Consider the following 18,087-nt stretch of genomic DNA (forward strand, 5'->3'; position numbering starts at 1 on the left):
TCTGATCTGCATCAACACTTGCTGCCTCACCTAGCACATTTATGTTATGGAGACGACTTCTTTCCTGAATCCTCATAAACCAACCTCTGCTAGCTTCACAGTTTTCTTCTATGTCTTCCGCATCTCTCTCAGCCTTCATAGAACTGAAGAGAGTTAGGACCTTGCTCTGGATTAGGCTTTGGCTTAAGGAAATGTGGGTAATTTGATCTAATATCTGGACCAATAAGACTTTCTTCCTATTAGCAATAAAGTTGTTTTGCTTTCTTATCTTTCATGTGTTTACTGGAGGAGCACTTTTCATTTCTTTCAAGAAATTTTACTTTGCATTCACAACTTGGCTAACTGTTAGCCAAAGCTTAATCCAGCACAATAAGTGAAAGTGAAAGTTGCTCAGTCATGTCCAACTCTTTGCAACCTCATGGACTATATGCAGTCCATGGATTTCTCCAGGCCAGAATACTGGAGAGGGTAGCCTTTTCCTTCTCCAGGAGATCTTCCCAACCCAGAGTTTGAACCCAGGTTTCGCACATTGCTGGCGGATTCTTTACCAGCTGAGCCACCAGGGAAGCCCAATAAAATGAAGCACAAAACAATGAGGTGTGCTTGCATTATACAGAAGCAACTGTTTATTTGGAAGAAAGTTAATATGCCTATAGTTTAAATAATGATTTGGGGAGGTATGTTGGTCAGTTTGGGGCTTCCCTGGTGGTTCAGAACAGTAAAGATGGCAATGTAGGAGACCCAGGTTCGATCCCTGGATCAGGAAGTTCCCCTGAAGAAGGGAATGGCTACCCACTCCAGCATTCTTGCCTGGAGAATTCCATGGACAGAAGCTGGCAGGCTGCAATCCATGGGGTGGCACAGAGTCGGATACGACTTAGCTACTAACACCTTCACTTTGATAAGTTTGCATAGCATTTAGTATGAATTATTATATCTTCATTATTATACTGTTTTGCTTCTCATGATTTACAGGCTAATGAGTCTACTGTACCTTGAGGTGTGCTTGTTTTTTAAACATAGATCAATAATTTTGTTTCTACTGTATTTCAAGTTTTTAAAATATTTGTAGATTAATATCAGAATTTAAAATATTAACATCCATTTGTCCTTCTTCCTTCAATATACAGACTTCCTTTAATAAGTGTTGCACTGGTTCAAGGTCGGGCATTGGGTGGAGGAGCAGAAGTTACTACAGCATGTGATTTCAGGTAGGGTAAAAATTGTATTACTCCTCACACAAATATAATTAACGTGTGAAATTTATTTCTTTGCCTGAATTATAAGTATTTAATATATTTTAAAATAGGATGATTGATGAGGAAATATTTTCTTTCTGCCAATCATATCATTAAAGTAGATAATGAGTCTAATATAACTCCATAATTACTTCATTGCTGTGCATTTCAAAAAGTTAAAATGATTTTGAAAAAAATCCATATTAACAAAGTCCCCAGGGAATGAAGCCAAGGAAATACAAGCCAAGAGTCACAAGAATTATACAAGAAAAGAATAAATACAAGCCAAGGAAATACAAGCAAAGAGTCACAAGAATTATACAAGAAAAGAATTAAAAAAAAAAAAAAAAAAACCCAAAGAAATAGAATGGGGAAAGGGTCTGCTTGGGTCTTCCTCTTACTAATGACAAAAGGTTTTCTGAGACCCTGTCTCTACTGTGATTTGTAGAAACTTTGTGGGGATTTTGAGCTGATTAGAGAATTCATTTAGAGAAAATTATTTGGTATCAATTAACCCTTTAATCCAGAGAAGGCAATGGCACCCCACTCCAGTACTCTTGCCTGGAAAATCCCATGGATGGAGGAGCCTGGTAGGCTGCAGACCATGGGGTCGCTAAGAGTCGGAAACGACTGAGTGACTTCACTTTCACTTTTCACTTTCATGCATTGGAGAAGGAAATGGCAACCCACTCCAGTGTTCTTGCCTGGAGAATCCCAGGGACGGCGGAGCCTGGTGGGCGGCTGTCTATGGGGTCGCACAGAGTCAGACACGACTGAAGCGACTTAGCAGTAGCAGCAGCAGCAGCAACCCTTTAATCCTAGAATTCTTTTTAGTATTGGATAGCTGTACTTTTGGAGAAGGGAATGGCAGTCCACTCCAGTGTTCTTGCCTGGAGAATTCCAGGGATGAAGAAGCCTGGCGGGCTACAGTTCGTGGGGTCGCAAAGAGTCAGACACGACTCAGTGACTAACACATGCAGCTGTACTTTATAGGAATGATACAGTTTTTGTAAGGCTTTCTGTATTTTGGTTTTGTGTGTATAAAACATAAATGTCAGTTTAATGACTTGCTACAAAATAGGAAGCTATGTAACCATCTTATAGGTCAAGAATTGAAACATTATCAGCATTCCTGAACTCCTTAAGTCATAACCCCTTCATTTCCATCTGTAAGAGAGTATTACCCGAAATTTTATAATTACTTTCTCATTATCCTTTATAGTTTTATAAGTTAACCATTCTATAACCAATATATTCTATTTATTTTCCTTTTGAACTAAATATAAATAGCATACTAATAGAAATACTATGAGGAAAGATTCAGTTAGCTAATTCATGCAAAAGAGGTAACTTTTTAAAATTTATGACTCAGGTTTCAGTTTATAAGTTGAAATATGTCACTTTATATTCAAATAAATTGAGATTTTAAAATAGTTTGGGTGTATAAGACAAATTACAAAGATCCTAGTCTCTTTGAAAACTGTGTTAAAGTTGCTTCAGTTGTGTCTGACTCTCTGTGACCCTATGGACTGTAGCCTGCCAGGCTTCTCTGTCCGTGGGATTCTCCAGGCAAGAATACTGAAGTGGATTGCTATGCTCTTCTCCAGGGGATCTTCCCGACCCAGGGATTGAACCTGTGGCTCCTATATCACACGCAGATTCTTTACCTTTGAGCCACTGCCACCTGGGGAAGTCCCTTTGAAGACTACTGCTGCTGCTAAGTCGCTTCAGTCGTGTCCGAGTCTGTGCGACCCCATAGACGGCTGCCCACCAGGCTCCCCCGTCCCTGGGATTCTCCAGGCAAGAACACTGGATGGGTTGCCATTTCCTTCTCCAATGCATGAAAGTGAAAAGTGAGTGAAATCACTCAGTCGTGTCCGACTCCTCGCGACCCCATGGACTGCAGCCTACCAGGCTCCCCCGTCCCTGGGATTTTCCAGGCAAGAGTACTGGAGTGGGGTGCCATTGCCTTTTACTTGCTAATTGGGGAGCATTCTTGTATACAACAAAAACTGGCCATTTCACACGACAGTGCCCTCTGCTGTCATCAGTGCAGATTGCATTCAGTTCAGTTGCTCAGTTGTGCTCAACTCTTTGAGACCCCATGGACTGCATGCAGCACACCAGGCTTCCTTGTCCATCACCAACTCCCGGAGCTTACTCAAACTCATGTCCATTGAGTCGGTGATGCCATCCAACCATCTCATCCTCTGTCGTCCCCTTCTCCTCCTGCCTTTGGTCTTTCCCAGCATCAGAGTCTTTTCCAAGGAGTCAGTTCTTCGCATCAGGTGGCCAAAGTATTGGAGTTTCAGCTTCAGCATCAGTCCTTCCCATGAATATTCAGGACTGATTTCCTTTAGGATGGATTGGTTTGATCTCCTTGCAGTCCAAGGGACTCACAAGTGTCTTCCTCAACACCACAGGTCAAAAGCATGAATTCTTCAATGCTCAGCTTTCTTTATGGTCCAACTCTCACATTCATACATTACTACTGGAAAAACCGTAGCTTTGACTATATAGACCTAATTGCAGATTCTATCAGGAAGCTACATTTTCATTCTATGAGGAGGAAGCAGTTATATTGGCTTTATGGACGATATGAGACTAAATAGAAAATGTGTGTGAAAGGATTAAATGCTTTTCTCACTTTACCCTGAAATAAAGGTACTTATGAAATATATCATTTAAACATATAATTATATGATATATAAGTATAAAGTATATATTTAGATATAATGTAATATATCTAAAGAATCCTAAGCTATATGTAAATATACATTATTACACTTAAAAATCCTCTACATAAAAGTAAGTGAAAATTAAAACTTTATAGATGTACTCTGGACAAAATGTACCCTCTAACACAGAATGGTGTGCTCATCTTTAAGCATTTATTAGACTTTTCCTTCATCTTTTATACTCATTGCTGATCTGTGTTTGGGTGGAGTTAGGGTTTAGGACAAAAGGCAAAATCACAGAAAAAATAATTAAAGATTACTTAGTCCTTTAATACTACTAATTTACCTTTCTATGTTTTTCTGTAAATGAAGTGTCATATGTCCTAGAACCTCATAAAATACTGAGTTTTTTTGATTATGAGAAGTCTCAGGGTACTACCCTCATCAGATATATTCAGTATCATAAACTGATACAGTCACTTTTCCGTGAAGACATATTCATTTGTGGATCAATGACTTGGCTTGTATAGATCCTCATATTAAGCTGCATTCAGTAGAGTCATTCATTAAACATATATTTAGCACACATTTATGCTAGCTCGGGAAGCAACAGTTAGAACTAGACATGGAACAACAGACTGGTTCCAAATACGAAAAGGAGTACGTCAAGGCTGTATATTGTCACCCTGCTTATTGAACTTATATGCAGAGTATATCATGAGAAACGCTGGGCTGGAAGAAACACAAGCTGGAATCAAGATTGCTGGGAGAAATATCAATAACCTCAGATGTGCAGATAACAGCACCCTTACGGCAGAAAGTGAAGAGGAACTAAAAAGCCTCTTGATAAAAATGAAAGAGGAGAGTGAAAAAGTTGGCCTAAAGCTCAACATTCAGAAAATGAAGATCATGGCATCTGGTCCCATCACTTCATGGGAAATAGATGGGTAAACAGTGGAAACAGTGTCAGACTTTATTTTTTGGGGCTCCAAATCACTGCAGATGGTGATTGCAGCCAAGAAATTAAAAGACGCTTACTCCTGGAAAGGAAAGTTATGACCAACCTAGATAGCATTCAAAAGCAGAGACATTACTTTGCCAACAAAGGTCCATCTAGTCAAGGCTGTGGTTTTTCCAGTAGTCATGTATGGATGTGAGAGTTGGACTGTGAAGAAAGCTGAGCGCCAAAGAATTGATGCTTTTGAACTGTAGTGTTGGAGAAGACTCTTGAGAGTCTCTTGGACTGCAAGGAGATCCAACCAGTCCATTCTAAAGGAGATCAGTCCTGGGTGTTCTTTGGAAGGACTGATGCAAAGAACTTTGCAGTACTTTGGCCACCTCATGCGAAGAGTTGACTCATTGGAAAAGACTCTGATGCTGGGAGGGATTGGGGGCAGGAGGAGAAGGGGACGACAGAGGATGCGATGGCTGGATGGCATCACCGACTCAATGGACATGAGTTTGAGTGAACTCCGGGAGTTGGTGATGGACAGGGAGGCCTGGCGTGCTGCAATTCATGGGGTCGCAAAGAGTCGGACACGACTGAGTGACTGAACCGAACTGAACTGACTGATGCTAGCTCAGCATTGCCATTCAAGAAAGTTGTGTGTCTTGGTTTTTCATTTAGTATTTTTAGTAATACAGTTTTATTACATTTTATAAAATCCTTGGTTCACAACTTATAAGAAGTTTTAAAAACATAGAAACTGATCCTTCACAGTAGAAGTGTGAAAAACACTCTCCTAGACTATTCAGCTCTTTTAAATGTACACAGTCAATACAAGAGTTCTTAAAGGTAAAGCCTAATAGAAAGGCTTGTATAACTGAAGTACATTACTAACCACTAGTTACAAGGTAGTGATAAACCAATATAAATTACTCTAGCTGATCTTCCACCTAACTTTACCATTGTTCTGTCGGATATTTTCTATAACAAACTGGAAACTATTTCTGGAGATGAGAGATACTTTTTTTTTGAGAAATATTTTTAATATGAATATTCCTGATAAGTGAGTGCATTACCCCACTCCCTGCCCTGAAATCCTTTAAGCACCAGCTGATAATACATGTAATGAATTAATATGTCAGAAACACTCAGGTCTACATAACATATATAGACTCTCATACTGAATTGCCTTCAGTTGAGTCATCATTTTCATGTAAAACTTGCTTAGAGAAAATGGCTTTTAAAAAACATTTTCTAAAGTTGGTAACTTAAAAATTGTCATTCCACAGTGCTCAAAAACTAGTCATTCAAACATTATGTTTCTCTTTAGTGACAAAATTGATGAGGAAATAAAAAGGTAGAACCGTGATAAAATCATCTGCTTCTAACTTTTAAATTTGTCTTGATTAAATGAAACACAAATTAAGAAAATATGTATTTGAATATTAGTTTTCTATTGCAGCCATAACAAATCACCACAAATTTATTGGCTTATAACAGCACGTGTTCATCTCACAGATACATAGGTTGGAAGTCTGGCTGGGCTGAACTGCGTTCTCTAAACCTGGTCACGCAAGGCCCAAGTCAGTAGGTTGACCGGACTGAGCTCTAAGGACTCGGGGGAGCGTGCACTTCCAGGCTCATCCTGGTTACAGCTGGCAGAATCCAGTCCCATGCACTTGTAAGACTGAGGTCTCTGTTCTTCCATCAGCATGCCAGCCAGGGGTTAGTCTTCGCTCTTGGAAGATGCCTGTATTCCTTCTCATGTTTTCCATGTGACCCCCTTCAGCAGCGGTGGGTTAAGTTCCTTTCATACTTTAAATCTTTCTCACTTTTCCCTCTGCTGCATCTCTCTGACTCCAGCTGGAGAAAGTTTTCTGCTTTTAAGAGCTCACTGGTTAGAATGAGCCCACTCAGATAATCTGGGATAATGCCTCTGTTTTGAGATACACACACACACACACACACATAACCTTAATTAGATCTGCACAGTCCCTTTTATCATGTAAAGTAACATATGCACAGCTTCCTGGGATTAGGGCCTGGATGTCTTTGTGGGACCATTCTATCTCCATCACAAGGGCTTGTCATAGAGAATATAGTTGCCAGCTTTTTTTTTTTTGCTAACTTTTATATTCCTATTTGATCACCAATTAAAATTGGTAACTTTGTTACTCTAAGTTACCTTTGTGAACTGCATCTTTTTAAACTTGTTTAGATATACCAAATTGGTAAAGGTTCATTGATACAAAAATTACTTAATGTGTTGTTATATTATAGTTTCTTAGATTGGTTTCAAGCTCAAGATTCTAGAGTGTGCTTTAGGAGGTACTTAGAACACTCATTCCTTGATTCCCCTTGTCTTATGCCCTATCATTCAACAAAAGGAAGGGGGTGTGAGAGGGAAGGGGGTGTGAGAGGGAAGGGGAAAGGAAGGAAAATCTCTCAGAAATATCCTAGAAAATAGAAAATTACAAACTCAAACTGCTTGAGTTTTCAGCATCAACTTTTGGCAGTCAGAAACATGTCAACAGTTTAATTCAGTTTTTGCTACTTAATTTGGTATAAGAGAGAAATTGGAATTGTGCTTTTGGTTTGAATTTACAGTCAGCTCTCTGTATCTGTGGGTTCCAAATTCAAGATTTCAACCAAGGATTGAAAATACTCTGGAAAAAAATTCCAGAAAATTTCAAAAAGCAAAACTTGAATTTGCCATGTGCTTGCAACTACTGATGTTCCTTTTACACTGAATTAGGTATAAGTAATCTGATAGAAAAGTGAAAGTGAAGTCGCTCAGTTGTGTCCGACTCTTTGCAACCCCATGGACGGTAGCCTACCAGGCTCTGCCGTCTATGGGATTTTCCAGGCAAGAATACTGGAGTGGGCTGCCATTTCCTTCTCCAGGGGCTCTTCGCAAACCAGGGATCAAACCTGGGTCTCCTGCATTGCAGACAAACGCTTTACTGTCTGAGCCACCAGGGAAGCCCTGGTGGGTAATCTAGAGGGATTTAAACTATATGGGAGGATGTGTACAGGTTATATAAAAATACTACACCAATTTATGTAAGGAAATTAAGCATCTGAGGATTTGGTATCTGTGAGGGATCCTGGCACCAGTTGTGGAATGGACAAAGACTCCCTGCACCATAGTATAATGTAACTTCACCAATTTTTAACATTTTGCTGTTCTGTTTTTCACCTCTTATGTGTGTGTGTATATGTATGTTTTATATATATACACACACATATATATGTAAAATAATTTTTTATGAGAAATTTGAGAGTAAGTTGCAAACATCTTACCCTTTTACTCCTTTATACACACACACACACACACACATATAAATATATATTCTTCTTTTAAGAACTAGTTGTTCAGTTGCTCAGTTGTGTCTGACTCTTTGCGACCCCATGGATTGCAGCATGCCAGGCTTCCCTGTCCATCACCAACTCCCGGAGTTTGCTCAAACTCATGTCCATTGAGTTAGTGATGCCATTCAGCCATCTCATCCTCTGTCTTCCCCTTCTCCTCCTGCCCTCAGTCTTTCCCAGCATCAGGGTCTTTTCCAATGAGTCGGCTTTTCACATCAGGTGGCCAAAGGATTGGAGCTTCAGCTTCAGCATCAGTCCTTCCAATGAATATTCACGGCTGATTTCCTTTAGGGCTGACTGGTTGTCTCCTTGCAGTCCAAAGGACTCTCAAGACTCTTCTCCAGCACCATAGTTCAAAAGCATCAATTCTTCAGCGCTCAGCCGTTTTTATGGTCCAACTCTCACATCCATACATAACCACTGGAAAAACCATAGCTTTGACCAGATGGACCTTTGTCAGCAAGAGTCCATATAGTAACTGACTATACTGTAATGAAGAACTAGAGTGTTCTTTATATAATCACAGCACACAGTTGTCAAATGCAAGAAATTTAACATTGATGCCATACTTCATCTAATATACTATCCATATTGTAATTGTGTCAGTTTGGCAGTGATGTCCTTTATAGCACTCCTGACATTCCCTCTACTGCAGGGTCGTGCACTGCACTTAGTTGGCAGAGCTCTTCATGTTCAGAACTGAGATAATGCTTATAAGCCACTAAGTTCGTGTGATAACATCAATAGAAAGTAACACAGATAATGATACTTTAAAAATGTTTATTGTGCTTTCTATTGTAAAAGGATATTTTGTGCATTCTGGGGAATATGAATCACCTGAGGATTTTGTTGAAATGCAGTTCTGATTTCATCTCAGGGGTGAAGCCTGAGTTGATGCTGATATTACTGGTTCACAGACCACTCAATGAATAGCAACGTTCTAGATTACTTTGTGTGTTGGTCATTCAGTCGTGTCCAACTCTTTGTGATCCCATGGACTATAGCCCGCCAGGCTCCTCTGTCCATGGGATTCTCCAGGCAAGAATGCTGGAGTGGGTAGCCATTCCCCTCTCCAGGAGATCTTTCCGACCCAGGGATCAAACCTGGGTCTCCCACACTGCAGGCATATTCTTTACCATATGAGCCACCAGGGAAGATTGTTTTGAAAATACTTACTTTGAACATATTGTAAATATTATAATAATAAAATATACCTTACTGTATATTAAATTTTAAGAATATAGAGTTAGCTATAGCATAAAAATTAAAGTTGCAGCCAAAGGTAATTAGCAGTAGCACTGCAGTGTGCTTTCTTCATATCTTTTTAAAATAGACATAATTTTCTATTTTTAAAAAATTAGGATCATATGACCTATATTTTATATTTAATGACAGTGTTCCCATATCACTTGTGTACTTGAAAAATATGAATTTAAAATTTTTTAAAATATCCCATCAGTTTGGATGTACTAAAATATCCTCTTTTGGCTGTTTCTAATTTTCCTCTATCATGATTAATGCTGTGATAACTGCCTTATATGTAAGGCTTTGTCATTTTGGATTATTTTCTTTGATTTATTCTATAAATCCTAACACTTACTAAGTATTTCAGGTACTTAGTCAAAGAATGTGAACATGTTTGAAAGTTTGGATATATAGTGCCAAGTTACCCTCCAGGAAAGATTCTGCTAGTTTATGCTACGACCAGCAGTATATGAGTGTCTATTGGAGAGCATCCTTTTTACAATAAGTATTACTCTTTTAAAAGCTCTCTTCTAACTTTGATAATCAAAAATTAAATTTTATTTTGTGTTTTTTAAAGTTTTGGTGAGGCATAAATTTTCATATATTCATTGATGTGTATCTGTGTGAATTGTGTGCATTTTCTTTTTGTTTTTCTTTGGAGTATCTTAAGATTTTGCTGTTTATACACTGGATGAAAAACACATTTTTATTCCGTCATCTCCCTAGAGGAATAAAATTCTCAATTATGCAATTTAGAGCCTGTTATTTAATTTGTTTTCAATCTTGAACATTGATTTTATGAATATAAATAACTCTCAGCCAAAGGTATTAGCATTTCCAGCTGCTACCTTTTAGTTCAAAGTATATCACAAAGAAAGGGAGCTGTAAACAGGCTTGTCCCAAGGGAGCTACTGTACATAGCCCTTTTCTTAAAATACTAACCTAATAAGTCAAACATGAAATACAACATAATATTCATACTTGCACAAATGTGCACACAAACACACACACACCCCCTAGCCACCACATCCCAGAGTCATTAAAAAGCAAACTCCATTTTTGCTGTGGCAGTGCCTGTATTCTGAATATGAGATGTCCAGCTCAGGAAGCAGTCACATTTCCTGTGCATGTTGCTTTTTCTGTAGTTATCACTGTTTTATGTGAAAAGTCTTACTTCAGAGCCTGTGGTATCAAGAACATCCCCTTCTCTGAGCATGCTAGGATTACAACTGAATACTAAAATCAGACTTTATATTCCCCAAACATTCTCCTGCCTGTTGCTCTCTCACTGTACCACCACCGTCACACACAAATGCGCACATGCACAAATAGAAAAAAACTTCATTCAACCACATACTTCTTACTCAAGCGGTCTCTTTACATAAAGTACATGGAGCCTCATGAGACCAATCAGCTAAGAGCAGGAAATCAGAAAGGTGAGATAAGGGGAGGATCTTTGAGATCTTTCCCTCTCTTTTCTGTAATTTGCCTATGATGTGATAGACAACAGGAGGAAGAAAATGCCAGGAAGGTATGCACAAAAATAAATAAGTGTCTGTGTTCAAGGCATGATTCTAAAAAGTATTGTTTGCGGTCAGAGATGTTGCTGCTTATGTACCGTATTTCTCACGTCACTACAGTTTGCTTTGTTGTATTTGGTTTGTTCTTAATGTCATGTAAACGACCAGCAATTTCTGACCCTAAAAGTTTATTTAAATCAATGATTCCGGACTTTAAATTTATGATATCATGTGATTTAATTTTATAACAGGACTGCTGTCTTTAAAATTTTAAATATTTATGCTTTTACTTATATTGCACAATATTCCTTAAGTTAGTCTTAGGTATATGTCTATTTCTATGTTTTTAAAAAAAAATCAACTTGGAATCTTCCACTTCAGTCATATCTATAACGGAACACAGTATTATTTCTACCTTTATTTGGAAATTAAGAATTGTATATAGTTTGTAGTCTCCGTTAACAGATATTGAGGAAAGATAGTGTATCATTCAGAGAAGGCGATGGCATCCCACTCCAGTACTCTTGCCTGGAAAATCCCATGGATGGAGGAGCCTGGTGGGCTGCAGTCCATGGGGTCGCGAAGAGTGGGATAAGACTGAGCGACTTCACTTTCACTTTTCACTTTCATGCATTGGAGAAGGAAATGGCAACCCACTCCAGTGTTCTTGCCTGGAGAATCCCAGGGACGGGGGAGCCTGGTGGACTGCTGTCTATGGGGTCGCGAAGAGTGGGATAAGACTGAGCGACTTCACTTTCACTTTTCACTTTCATGCATTGGAGAAGGAAATGGCAACCCACTCCAGTGTTCTTGCCTGGAGAATCCCAGGGACAGGGGAGCCTGGTGGACTGCTGTCTATGGGGTCGCACAGAGTCAGACACGACTGAAGTGACTTAGTAGCAGCAGCAGCAGTGTATCATTATTTGCTGGGCTTCCAGTGCAAGTATAGCTCTTTTACATTTCAATACTTTAGGGATTGAATGACTTTAGTCCAGCAAAAAACTTTATAATGCCATTCTAGCAGAAACACTGCTATTATTTGTAGTGACTTACCTGTTAAGGCAACCAACTTGATAATAATGAAAGCTAGTACACAGAGAATGTAATACGTGTACTGTGAGGCTATAAAATACATAGTTTTTATATACCAAATAAAAGTATAAATAATACTGTGTTCTATAGATGTGGCAGAGGCAGAAAATTTCACACTTTTTTTTTTTTTTTTTGATGTGGACCATTTTTAAAGTCTTTATTGAATTGGTTACAATATTGCTTTTGTTTTATATTTTGATTTCTTGGCCAGGAGGCATGTTAGAATCTTAGCTCCCTAATGAGGGATCAAAGCCACATACCCTGCACTGAAAGGTGAAGTCTTAACCACTGAACTGCCAGGGAAGTCCCACACTGATTTTTTTTAAAATATATGTATAAGCAAGTTCCTCTAGGATTAACAGAATTGTGGTGTATATATGTCCTAAGTAACTTTCATATATTAACTCATTTATTGTAGTACTCATAGAAATTCTAAGGCATAAATACTATCTTTATATCTATTTGCTGGACAAGCATACAGAGGCCCAGGGATGTTAAATAATCTACTCTTGCTCCTCTTTATAACATTGAGTCTTTGGTCTCTGCTGTGTTTTACAAGGTGTAAAATGCAGCCGGTCTAGTGGTCAGGCCTGGTAGTCTGGCTTAAGTTATATTCTTCCCCAGTGCAGTTATCTATTTGTTTCTCATTTCTTTGCCATTTAGTTCATGAAAAGTACCTTTCTTTAATAATAAACATTTTTAACACTTAAAAAAAATAACTTTTAGGAAAAAGTTTCCTATTTTAATACAATTTGGTAATTGTTTTTCTTGAATAAGTTTGTTCAAAGTCCTGAAACTTATAGCTCAACTTATCAGAAATTAGTAGCACAATGAACAGTCTTTTCAGGTATCAACATTGACTTTGCAACACCTGTCAAAAGATACTCTCTTCCAAGTTATGGTTAGTTTTTCCTGATGTATCCATACCACAACACCAGGTATATCCAGGTTAGATTAATTTCCTTATCACCCCTCTCAGTGGGTGTCACAGGAGATTTTCAACCTTGCCAACGATAATGACACTAACAGTCAGAGGATACTTACAGTTCTACTTGTCAAAATTCTAAGAGAGTTAATATGGTTTAATGAGTCTGCTATAGGGCTTCAGAATCTTAAGATTTGGGTCTTCCAGTTTTCTACATAGATTAATAGATTATCACTTGCAGGAAACTACATTATACGTGGTGCCAGATAACTGCATCTAAACTAGCAGGAATTCGTGTATAATCCTGTAAGGGCTCTTAGGAAGAAGTTTCTAATTTTGGATACATCTTGTTGATGGGACATTTTCTTCATAAATTCTGATTATCACCATTGAAAATTTTATATTTAAACTTGAACTTTTAGATTAATAAAGAGTCTTGTGAAGGGTTATCATCTAAATGTCCCATATTTCTCATTGTTAAACTACTTTGTGTTCGTCACTAATAAAATTTTTGGTCTTATTTTCTAATGTAATATGCACTTCAGTTCACAAGTACACCCTAGGCATGACGTATAAAGAATGGATGTCAGAGTTTGATGACAACAGGTATTTATACAAGGACAGCCTCAGGATTTGTTAGCGTTCTTTACAAGTGATACCTCACCTTATAAAACGTGGCAAAAGGAAAACAACCAGTATAAAGATGATGTTATTCTTCAGGAGAAGTGAAGTCGCTCAGTCGTGTCCGACTCTTTGCGACCATGGACTATAGCCTACCAAGCTCCTCTGTCCATGGGATTTTCCAGGCAAGAGTACTGGAGTGTATTGCCATTTCCTTCTCCAGGGGATCTTCCTGACCCAGGGATCAAACCCGGGTCTCCCACATTGTGGGCAGATGCTTAACCATCTGAGCCAACAGGGAAGTGGCTTTAGAAGGCATTCTTTACAAGCAATTCCAAATATATATATGTTTTATACATAATAACTTTTGTTGTCATAAGTTCATCTGCATTAGCCCAACATCTAGGACTTTAACCAGCTTTTATGTTCAGATGATTTTAAGTGAATTTTTTCCTGACATAGTCCTTCTTTGTATTGTAGACATAGCTCTGAGCCATCAATGTCAGTTCCAGGGCATAATTAGGAATTGTGACAATTTTATCTGTGAAAAGCTTTTTAGGATTTTCAACATTAATAATATTATTTCCCAGTTATTAGACATTACTGTAATTTCTACTTTCTTTTGACCTTGATTTCTGTTTAACGAAGCTGTTCTTCCCTCACAATTTGGGGCTAGTTCAGATTCTTAAGACACTTGGTTCCTTCTTCCTCCCATTTGAAAATTATTTATTGAAAACTACTACTTTCATGGCTGTTTGCTTCTAAAAACAGTGGTCCATAATTGAGGCAGATTGTCCCTCATAGGAATTCACAGCTGCCAAGGAGAACGTCCTCTTTCCCAGTGGGTTAGTAAATAGGCTTTTGTGAGAATTCTCTATTGGAATATTTCTCTTGATTAAAGGATCAGAGACTGAGAGTCTGTTGTTCTTGGTGCTGAAAGAACCAACCACCTGCAGCTGGGCATTGAACACTTGGGAAATGCAGAACTAACTTAGTCTTCATTTTTGTAATGAGTAGCTTGAAAGCAATAATTTTTCTTAAAAAATTAAAATTCAGACATGACCTTTAAACCAAATTAGATTTTAATAGTGAATGCATAGAGGCATGCAGTCAAAATACTGATAGGCTGCATTCCCCAAACACTGTGGCTTTATGCAGCCTATTAATAACAGCATACACATATTTAACTGGTAAATGATTGCTGTGCCTACTAGTCTCCTTGTTTATTCCCTTTTATTGTTCCACTTGATTAATCATCCTGTACATAAAAGTCCCAATATTTGGGGAAAATGAATCCCTGCTGTAGGAAATCATCCCTCTCAAGTCCAACCCAAGCCACTGTCAGCTTTCTTACTAGCATCCCCGCTTCCACTCTCCCCTAGTTACCTATTGTATGTAGTGGGAGGTTTAGAGCATGCGTGGGGAAGCTAACTTGCTTGGATTTAAAATTCTGTCCCTGCTATAGCTGCATGGCCTTGGGTGTGCTATTTATTTCATCTGTTGCCTCTGTTTCCGTCTGCAAAATGAGCATATTACTATACCTCCAGGGTTGTTCCGAGGATGTTAACATAGAGTTCCTTAAATAGTTGGTGTGCTATTAAATGCTAAATAGGCAACTCTTACAAAATAAATCAGATACTACTCCTTTGGATGGTCTCCTCCTAAAGAGCCTCACACTTAAAAAATAAAATCTGACCTCCTATCCAAGTGCCTATAAGCTCGCTTTGATCTCATCCCCCATTTCTGTTCGCTGTATTCCTGCTACATAAGCCTGGTCCCCAGAGATACTAAGCAGTTCTGCTTCAAGGCCTTTGCACTTGTAATTCCCTCTTCCTGGAATTCCCTTCCAGAATTTTGCATTGCTCACTCACTTGGGTAGTTGCTCAAAAATTCAGAGGCCTTTTCCATATAAGATGGCACACACCCAACACATGTATCCTCATACTCTAGTCCCTTGCCCCGTTTTCTTTGTAGCATGTAGCACCACTGACATTATATTGTTGTTCAGTGTCTTTCTCTCCTAACAGGAATGTAAACTGAGCAGATTTTATTTTGGTTATTCCTGTAGTCCTGCATCGAGACCACCTGGCATTGATAGAGCTTAGTAAATACTTGTGGGAAGAGTGGAGCTAAAAAACAAGTCCCAAGTTAGAAAACAGTATTTTTACCCTAAGGACTAATGACTTGAACTTATTATAATTTTTTTTTTATAGTATGCACCTAACATTTTCTACTCCCATATATTCACTTTAATCCAGGTTTTCTCATTAGGCTACCACTCACTTTAGATTGGGTTTTCAGAATAAACGTCAAGATTAGATTCATATATGCAAAGTAAAAGATAACACAAGATTGGTGACCTTGTTTTCAGACAGAAGCACTAAATGCCATGTAGTAAATTGAATTCTATACTTAGCCAGGTTTTTTGAACATTATTTTTAATGACACAGCTACCTATAAAGACCTATGAGATTTCAGGTCAGATTATGAATAGGTAGTACTTTGTGACTAAAGCATACATACTTTCAATTAGTTTTTTTCTTTTTTTTTTTTTGCAGGTTAATGACTACAGAGAGTGAGATCAGATTTGTCCACAAGGAGATGGGCATAATACCAAGCTGGGGCGGTGCCACCCGGCTGGTTGAGATCATCGGCGGTAGACAAGCTCTCAAAGTATTAAGTGGGGCCCTTAAGCTGGATTCAGAAAAAGCATTAAATATAGGAATGGTGGACGACATCTTGCCGTCTTCAGATGAAACCGAATGTCTCAAAGAAGCACAAGAGTGGCTACAGCAGTTTATCAAAGGGCCACCAGAAGTAATCAGAGCTTTGAAAAAATCTGTTTCTTCATGCAAAGAGCTTTGTTTAGAGGAGGCATTACAGAGAGAGAGAGATATTCTAGGAACAGTTTGGGGTGGACCAGCAAATTTAGAGGCTGTTGCTAGGAAGGGAAAGTTTAATAAATAATTTTTAAAAATACATCAGATCAGATCAGATCAGATCAGTCGCTCAGTTGTGTCCGACTCTTTGAGACCCTGTGAATTGCAGCACGCCAGGCCTCCCTGTCCATCACCAACTCCTGGAGTTCACTGAGACTCACGCCCATCGAGTCAGTGATGCCATCCAGCCATCTCATCCTCTGTTGTCCCCTTCTCCTCCTGCCCCCAATCCCTCCCAGCATCAGAGTCTTTTCCAGTGAGTCAACGCGCAAGTTAAAACCCCAATGATTAATATGGATAAAAGTTGAATGATACCAAATATGAATATCAAAACTACTTAGAAGGTAGTATTAGTATTTGTAGTATAACAGCTGTTTGACTACTTGAACTCAGTTGGCCTAGTTTTCAGTTTATTCAGGTAGTTGCTAAGTAATTCTGAACCTCTAACTAAAATACACAACACTTTGGGCTTAAACATAATCATTAATTCCCAGATTCCCATGATAGTTATTAGGCTATACCCAAAGACTAGTTTTTGAAAGGAAAAACTACACAAAACCTATTCCTGGTGTTCTTTCTCAAAAAGTCTTTGTCTTGTCTTAACCTGGAAATAACTTACAAAAATAACGTAATGAAGCTAAGAGAACAAAATTGTAAAGGGGTCAGGGGACAGGAAGATACGCAAAGTTATGATTCGTCCTTTTCTTCCCCTCCATGCAGCTGCATTAAAGAAGTCATGGACTGGCCCTTCTTTTAAGGATGCTCCTCACCCCACCCTTCTACGTCTTTGGACCTTATTTGATGTTTCAAATAATTACTAATTTCTATTTTTGGTTATCTATGAAACAATGATGGCCACCATACAAAAAGTCTGTTGATTCTACAAAATTGGCCAGTTGATTTGTATGCACCAGAATTTCCAAGCTAGCAATTACTATAGTTTATGTAGTAATCAAATTTTCTTTGATCAGAGACTCATGAAGCATTGTGTTACACATGAATCAGATTTCTTTTTTTCCTAAGAAGTAGCCATCTTCTTTTATAACTAGCTATATTTAAAAGTAAATTTAATAATAATGGATGACAAACTTTTATGATCTTAGTAATACAGACTTAAAAAAAAAATCTAAGTCAATTAAGTCCTAATCTAAGAGGTAAAAGGTGATTTTATTAATGCCAGTTTATACTTGCCATTGTAACATTCAATTCACATTTGATAAATTGTATTAAAGACAACTTGCATATGCTTCATCAACATGATCCTGCTGTTTTGATTTAGGAAAATACAGAAGATAAACTCATGTTACTTTTTTGCAGAATCAAATTCTGGATTACCAAGTTAACCCAACATTTCCAACCTTGCTGTAGATTCTACATTTTGTGTTGAGTGAGTTTGTGTCTACTAATGCTATTTAGAAATAAACCTATCATTTAATTCATGTAAGTGCTAGCCATTAATGAAGACTGGCAAGGAAAACCCAGTATATACATAGCCTCTACTATCAAGTTAT

At 38.2% G+C, this 18,087-nt stretch overlaps 1 protein-coding gene across 4 annotated transcripts in view; it reads left to right on the top strand.

Moving 5' to 3' along the window:
* The window catches only part of ECHDC1 (ethylmalonyl-CoA decarboxylase 1), a 53,443-nt gene extending 35,428 nt beyond the window's left edge, over positions 1-18,015 (top strand). For 2 of the 4 annotated variants that reach the window (XM_027551047.1, XM_027551046.1), the window contains exons 5-6: positions 1,131-1,211; positions 16,196-18,015. In XM_027551047.1, the coding sequence (XP_027406848.1) occupies positions 1,131-1,211; positions 16,196-16,604 (490 nt within the window). In that variant the 3' untranslated portion in view covers positions 16,605-18,015. The remainder of the gene's footprint in view (positions 1-1,130; positions 1,212-16,195) is intronic. The other 2 variants (XM_027551049.1, XM_027551048.1) reach the window with 1 other exon arrangement.
* Positions 18,016-18,087: the final 72 nt, after the last annotated feature.

This window comes from Bos indicus x Bos taurus, chromosome 9 (assembly GCF_003369695.1).
Source record: "Bos indicus x Bos taurus breed Angus x Brahman F1 hybrid chromosome 9, Bos_hybrid_MaternalHap_v2.0, whole genome shotgun sequence".
NCBI classification, from domain to species: Eukaryota; Metazoa; Chordata; class Mammalia; order Artiodactyla; family Bovidae; genus Bos; species Bos indicus x Bos taurus.